The sequence below is a fragment of the Oncorhynchus tshawytscha genome, linkage group LG18 (assembly GCF_018296145.1).
Source record: "Oncorhynchus tshawytscha isolate Ot180627B linkage group LG18, Otsh_v2.0, whole genome shotgun sequence".
Taxonomy (NCBI): domain Eukaryota; kingdom Metazoa; phylum Chordata; class Actinopteri; order Salmoniformes; family Salmonidae; genus Oncorhynchus; species Oncorhynchus tshawytscha.
Window position 1 is genome coordinate 29003710 of NC_056446.1, and position 7876 is coordinate 29011585.

At 41.3% G+C, this 7876-nt stretch overlaps 1 protein-coding gene across 1 annotated transcript; it reads right to left on the reverse strand.

The window, feature by feature from the left end:
- Positions 1 to 1782: 1782 nt before the first annotated feature.
- On the reverse strand, positions 1783 to 6204 carry LOC112217834 (CLOCK-interacting pacemaker). The gene is made up of 3 exons (XM_024378416.2): positions 5899 to 6204; positions 5089 to 5283; positions 1783 to 4913 (listed from the first exon to the last, which is right to left on the reverse strand). Exons 2-3 carry the CDS (start codon positions 5198 to 5200, stop codon positions 3901 to 3903), a joined length of 1125 nt encoding a protein of 374 aa, XP_024234184.1. The 5' UTR covers positions 5201 to 5283; positions 5899 to 6204; the 3' UTR covers positions 1783 to 3900.
- Between the last annotated feature and the right edge of the window lie 1672 nt (positions 6205 to 7876).

Consider the following 7876-nt stretch of genomic DNA (forward strand, 5'->3'; position numbering starts at 1 on the left):
CCACATTTTGTAACATTACAGCTTTATTCTAAAATGTATTTCATACATTTTTTTACTCATAAATCTTCACACAATACCCTATATTGCTGGGTGTGCATTGCTGCGCTTACCACAAAATAGTATAGCTTTCTTATGTACATGTAAATGTAGACTCTTACCTCTTGTCAACATGCTTGCCTACGCTCCTGCTTTGAAGTGAGAGGAAGAACATTCACATCCCATCTCTGGACTATTAGTATGTTTTATTTCACTTGGGATCTCATCCATTTTCTCTACTCAATTAGCTATATTGACTCAGATATTATCATGATTCATTATCACCAGACAGAGATCATGTTCCTTGAAATAAAGTTTATTAAGCAAGCAATGCATCTTAAAAAAAGTACAAAAATGTTATCTTCAGCAACACAAACACAGATAATGCATTTACTGATCATCGTTCAAACTGAAGGATGCTCTGATTTGTTTAGCTGCAAAAAGAGTTTTCATGGTCCATCCTTTTAGAAAATGTACAGTACCAGTTAAAAGTTTGGACACACCTACTCATTCAAGGGTTTTTCTTTATCTTGACTATTTTCTACATTGTAGAATAATAGTGAAGACATCAAAACTATGAAAGAACACATATGGAATCATGTAGTAACCAAAAAAGTGTTAAACAAATCAAAATATATTTTAGATTCTTCAAAGTAGCCAACCTTTGCCTTGATGACAGCTTTGCACTCTTGGCATTCTCTCAACCAGCTTCATGAGGAATGCTTTTCCAACAGTCTTGAAGGAGTTCCCACATATGCTGAGCACTTGTTGGCTGCTTTTCCTTCACTGCGGTTCAACTCATCCCAAACCATCTCAATTGGGTTGAGGTTGGGTGATTGTGGAGGCCAGGTCATCTGATGCAGCACTCCATAACTCTCCTTCTTGGTCAAATAGCCCTTACACAGCCTGGAGGTGTGTTGAGTCATTGTCCTGTTGAAAATCAAATCCCACTAAGCTCAAACCAGATGGGATGGCGTATCGCTGCAACATTCTGTGGTAGCCATGCTGGTTGAGTGTGCCTTGAATTCTAAATAAATCAAGTGTCACCAGCAAAGCACCCCCACACCATCACACCTCCTCCTCCATGCTTCACGGTGGGAACCACACATGCAAAAATAATCTGGTCACCTATCTGGGTCTCACAAAGGCACGGCGGTAGGAAACAAAAATCTCAAATTTGGACTCATCCGACCGAAGGACAGATTTCCACCGGTCTAATGTCCATTGCTGGTGTTTCTTGGCCCAAGCAAGTCTCATTATTATTGGTGTCCTTTAGTAGTGGTTTCTTTGCAGCAATTCAACTATGAAGGCCTGAGTCACGCAGTCTCCTCTGAACAGTTGATGTTGAGATGTGTCTGTTACTTGAACTCTGTGAAGCATTTATTTAGGCTGCCATTTCTGAGATTGGTAACTCTAATGAACTCTCTTTGCTTACCATAATATGGACTTGGTCTTTTACCAAATATCTTCTGTATACCACCCATACCATGTCACAAAACAAACTGATTGGCTCAAATACATTAAAAAGGAAAGAAATTCAACAAATGAACTTTTAACAAGGCACACCTGTTCATTGAAATTCATTCCAGGTGACTACCTCATGAAGCTGGTTGAGAGAATGCCAAGACTGTGCAAAGCTGTTATCAAGGCAAAGTCTGTCTACTTTAACGAATCTCAAATATAAAATATTTTTGTTGTTTAACACTTTTTTGGTTAATACATGATTTCATATGTGTTATTTCGTAGTTGTAATGTCTTCACTATTATTCTACAATGTAGAAAATAGTCAAATAGAGAAAAACCCTTGAATGAGTAGGTGTGTCCAAACTTTTGACTGGTATTGTATAATCTAAAGAAGAATAGTAATAGAAAAACATTGGTACATAATTATCTGTTAGGGCTATGGACCATTTGTCATCAATCACAAGCTATTACCAATGTGCTACTGAAACATTGAGAAATACAATCACAATTAATTGATGTCTTTGCGATAAGAAGGCAGAGTAAAATGATACAAAAAAGCTGCCAACATTTAAATACAAGACTCCCAATTTGAGTCAAGTTTCAATATATGTATCCAATCAACAATAGCAAACATTTACACTTTTCACCTATTCAAACGGCGGTAACAAGCAAATACATGTCCTATTCAGTTCTTAAAGATGACAAATTCAGGAAGCTCACATTTTAAAATGGCTGACCTGAGGCCTATTACTAGTATTTACACAAGATAACATCTAGCAAATGAGCAAATGATATCACATTCGTTGTATTTGTAACAACTCTGAGGCACACAAACCATTAAAGATGCTTTGCAGGACAAAATGTCAAGATGTGGCACTAAGGTATGTCTGAGAGTCTGTCATCGTATAGAGAACTAATTTGTTTTTGTCCTTGACACCACATAATCAATTGTCTAAATAAGACCATGAATGACCAAACATTGGAGAGAGATACTGTATGTTGGTGTATCTATTACAAAACACAAATAATAACAGATAAAAAATAACTTAATCTTATGATAAGTAGTGCCAACTTAGTCTTACTTGGGAGTAACTTCCCACACCATTTTTTTTTATTTATTTCAAGGCATTCATTTTATGAAGAGAAGTATATGTTATATGCGCTTGGTTCAGCACAGTAAACACGCTTTTATTTATACTTAAATGAACATCGACTAAAAGGACAGCGATTGAAACTATCAAAAAACATCCCTTTTGCAAAAGAAATAAGCTATGCAGGTTCGATGTTCTCAAATTAATCTTCATTTCTGCCTTGGAGAAAAGAAGCAACGCTCCATAGAAATTCCTTTGGAACTACCTGCTAATTATTTGAAGGAAAATACAATAAAATGTTTTAAATAAAATTCTGCTTTTGGATAAAGCCTTGACAATTCTCTTACAAAAAATGTTATGACAAACAGATTTCAGCCCATCTTCCATTTGAGGGACTTTCATTAGTCTTTGTTGTATAAAAAAATGCTTTGATGAACAGTATCCTCACTAGAGTCCTAAAGGAGTCTATGTAAATCACTGTCTTTAGTCCATGAATTCACGAGGGGAAAAAATTATTCTGTGCTGCTTGCTTTCCATTCCCCTTACACGTGCTCCAGTGGAAACCTACTGTATAAGTGGCTACACACTGGGCACAGACGTCAATTCAACGTCTACCCCACATTGGTTCCACGTAATTTAAACAACCTTGATTCAACCAGTGTGTGCCCAGTGGGTATTGTAAAACATATCACTAAACATATTTGTTTGAGCCTAAATTAACACCATATATTTTCATGAAAAACGTGTGGTTTTGTTGGGTTTAATTCAGGTACCAAGCACTCTTACTAACTATACCATGCAAGTCTTCTTCAATATAGGCCTATTTTACTCATCACGATGACGGCTATAAGTGTCAAGTGGTGGGCACTTTCAGCTTCCAGTAAAAAAGTCCCTTAGGGCTTATCTCAGAGATACTCAGAGCACAAGAAGACTTCTTCTAAGAAGCAGGAAGGTGGTTTGACAGGAAGAAGGCGAGCCAGGCTGGGTACAACAGAAAAGAGAGAATGCATTGTCCACCACCCTATTCCCCATACGCTATACATAGGATCAAAGTAGTGCACTATATAGAGTCAAGGTAGTGCACTATATAGGGAATAGAGCGATTTCATATCATACAGAAGCCTCCCATCCACCCTGGCCTGATTTGGGGGGTAAGGCAGGCAGGCTACAGTGTTTACCAGGAATATGCCTGGCCTGGTTTAGGGTAAAGTAGGCAGGCTAGTGTGTAGAGGGAGTTTGCCTGGCCTTGTTTAGGGTAGCTGAACCAGGCAGCAGTGCAGGGAGACAGGGTCAGAGTAACTGTCCAGGTCTAATCTGTATCTGCCTTTAAGATGCTCTGCTGCCCACTGCCCTTCCCTTTCTCTTCAGTCTCCTTCTCTTCTTCCTGGAGGCTGGTTTGCAGCTTGCGCCAGATGCTGGTGTCTCCGGTCTGCAGGGCCTGCAGGAAGAGGTTGGTGTGCTCCTTGAGCCGGTCCAGGTCTCCCTGGGTCCTGCGGTTCTGACGGAGCAGGTCCTTGGTTCTTAGGGTGATGTCCAGCAGGCCAGACTTGGACAGGATGTTGTACGTGTTGCAGAAGCGCTTACGCTTGATGTCGTGGTCATCTCCATCGCCGTTATCGGTTGTGGTGGCGTGATTTGGGAGAGAAAGAGGCTGGGACTTGAGTTTCTCAGGTTGCCCAAAGTTGAGGGTGTGAGAAGGAGTTACGGTCAAGGACGGGGCGGGGGTGTACTCTGATCTACTGACGGCGGGGGAGGGTCTAGCAGGGCTGCTACAGGCACTGGAGTCTGTGAGGGAGAGGGTGAGGGTGAGCCTGCGCTGGGGAGAGGGGGACAGAGAGCTAGTTGGAGGAGGGAAACTGAGGGTGCTGGAACCAGAAGAACCAGAGCTAGAACTACCAGACTGCTGCTTCTGCTGTTTGTCTCTGTGGCTGTGATGGCGCTCCCGGTGGCTGGAGGACAAACCGCTTCTCTCTGACCCCGACGAGGAAGAACAAGAGCTTCCTCTCCCAGAGGAACTTGAGCTGTCCCCAGGGTGAGGGGCAATCTTGGGGTAGGACCTGAGGATGGGAAGAAACTTTTTTGGGCGCCGGTGTTTAGAGGAGGCCTCCTTGGGGTTGGAGGTGGTGCAGTGGGAGACCACAGGTTGTAGGAAGACGACCTGAGGCTGCTGGATGATCATGGGGGACATGTTGGAGTAGGACCCCCCCACCACAGCTAGCTGTGAGGACTGTGCCCCCAACACTGATCCAGGGTGCTGAACCTCTCTCTTGGACACCGAGTGCGATGAGCCCTCAGAATCTGTCGGGTCTATGGTGCTGGCATCTGTAGGGAGAAGGAGAAGATTGATTTGGTGTTTTCAGGACCAGAAAATAAAGACAACTTCAATGATATGGTGGGGGAAGACAGTTGGGAATCAATAAATGGAAGTGTAATAGAAAGAAGATGGTAAGGGTGGGAGTGAAGACATCAGAGTGAAAGAACCATGTGAAGGACAAACCTGAGAAGCCAGAGTCTCTCTCTGAGTCTGTTCTGGAGCTTCCAGACTTCATGGCTCGTAGTTTGCCCATGTTCCTAGAGTGCCCTTCTGCTTTCCTTTTGGTACTACTCATATTGTCTGTTTCTTTTCAATGGTCTTGTCACTCACCCAGACTACTACACCCACATCAGTGTAGTTAGTAGATGGATAGGAAACCTGGGATGCACCAAAATAAATGTCAGCATTATGATATGGTTACTTCATGCCTATTACTACTCCTTCGTTCTGTTCTAGGGGGTGCAATACTTTTGGACATCTAGCCGGTTGTAGCCAACTTGCTAGCAAACATTAACCAGTCTTGCAGCCTATCATAGCATTTCGTTCCCACCCATATAGGACACTGAAAACGTCGGACATGGGCTGGGTAGACTACTCTTTCTACTCTTATTCTGCTAGAATCTAGCTGTTTGTGTGTCCTTGCTGCTAGGATCATATTTCATATATTGTTATTGTCCTTGCTGCTAGGATCATATTTCATATATTGTTATTGTCCTTGCTGCTAGGATCATATTTCAGTAGCTAGCTGCAGTTTTAGCATAACAGCTAGCTAGCTAGTTAACGTTACTCCAATTTCTAGCTATTGAAATTAGCTAGCTAGCTAACGTTACTTGGTTATTACGGAATACTATACCACCTAGTAAGTCTGAAAATAACGTAGCAAGCTACAGTTTTCTCGAACGTATTAGTTAGCAACGATTACATTACAGAACAATGCCTAGACATGATTGAAACAGTACAAATGTACTTCGTGCCCTTGCCCAACGACTCTACCTTGTGATCGAACGTTCCCAGTCGCCGCGGCCACAGTCTGTCTGTCTGGTGTGACCGTGTAGTGTCCGCAAGTAGAAATATAAACGGTGCTGTACACGGGACTAGATGTATGGTACACCCCTGTCAACTAGCGCACATGCAGGGGAGGAATGCCACAAGAACCCGCTGTTACAATGTCTTGCTCGAGACCGTACAATTTTCAGAATGACCAACAATGTTCTCCCCGCCGTGAAAAGCAGGAGCGGACACAAGATAGTCTTCTAATACCAATGTTTTATACCTCACATGTCCATATTTGGAAGTCTGTGGGCGTCTCGTCGTGTTCCAAGCGTGGAGAGTTGTGGATACGTCACATTCTTTTGTCTATGTTGTCCGCCCACTACTTAGATTTTGCGGCCTCTCATTGGTCGATGAGTTGGCACTAAACTAAGAAACGTGACCGTATGCCAAGAGTGTGGCACGTTGATCACATTGTGTCGAACAGTAAACCATGTGAGTTGTACAGTACAAGCATTTCAAATGTATGGGGAATCCGTGACGTGAGACCTAGTCTTCTGTTACATTACATAATAAATAGTTCTCAGCCACTGTGTCCCAAACCTAACCTTTGGCTGTCAAGGCTCCTCTTGCAAAGTAAACACATAACTGTACAAATTATTCTGTAATCACCTGCCACACCTGCAGTTATTTTACTTGATGAACACTATTTATAGGCTACACGTTTTCCCTGGTCATGCCATTATGTTATTATCATAACATAACATAATTATAACATAATCATAACATATAATGCAAAAGTCATAAAATCCCTCTACTGCCCTACCAAGCAAAAAGGCAGTAACTGCTCAGTTGGTAATAAATGAGTTAATGTCATTTTTGCTACATTAAATACATGCTTAATCATGTGGACAAGTATCCTGCCTCTGTTGTATTGTGTTTTGGAGAACATGGGTGTTAGCAGTAACTGCATAAAGTTACCATGAAACAATAATGTTTGTACCATGTTTTGTGCTGCTACCACATTGTGTTGCTACCATGTTGTTGTCATGTTGTGTTGCTTCCATGCTGTGTAGTCCTTGTTATGTTGTTGTCTTAGGTCTCTCTTTATATAGTGCTGTGTTGTCTCTCTTGTCGTGATGTGTGTTTTGTCCTATATATATATATATATATATATATATATATATAAAATATATATAAAATTATTTATTTTTTTAATTCCCAGCCCCCGTCCCCGCAAGAGGCCTTTTGGTAGGCTGTCATTGTTAATAATAATTTGTTCTTAACTGACTTGCCTAGTTAAATAAAGGTTACATAAATAAACCAAGTTAAATAAAAGCCATTTTTCACAATTCCACGCTATGAGCAGTTACTGCCTTTTTGCTTGGTAGGGCCGAATAGTAGGCTTACATTATATTAACTATAAAACAAACTGATGGGATGGAGGGGAAGTTCTCAGGACACACACACACACACACACACAAACACACACACACACACACACACACACACACACACACACACACACACACACACACACACACACACACACACACACACACACACACACACACACACAAAACACAAAAATCGAAACAACCCACATGAGGACAATCAGATCATTTTTCCTCTCCAAGAGTCAGTCAGACAACACATCACGACCCCAATAGAATGAACCCAGCACATTCCCAAGACAAGGACACTTTTGTGTTAACAACTCAAAATGTCATTCACACATGCCATGTCTGATACAGATAAATAATGTGATACACAAGCCCATTGTTATAAACTCATTTACATTTTAATACATTTCATTTTCAAATTTCATACAGAGGAATCCATATGATTAGTTATTCTTTACTGTCTGATGAAAGTTACAACTTAGAACCCAAAGGAGTTATTTCATATTTCTAACACTGTCAAGAGCATAATCCTACATATGAAGAACCTTGCAGAGTGTAAATGTGTGTGTGTGTACAGC

What these genes read in the sequence shown, in the direction of transcription:
- LOC112217834 (XM_024378416.2), bottom strand. Translation starts at nt 5,200, where the DNA reads ATGAGTAGTACCAAAAGGAAAGCAGAAGGGCACTCTAGGAACATGGGC. An exon ending in GAGAGACTCTGGCTTCTCAG is followed by an intron (nt 4,914 to 5,088) that starts GTTTGTCCTTCA and finishes TTCTCCCTACAG; the next exon opens with ATGCCAGCACCATAGACCCG.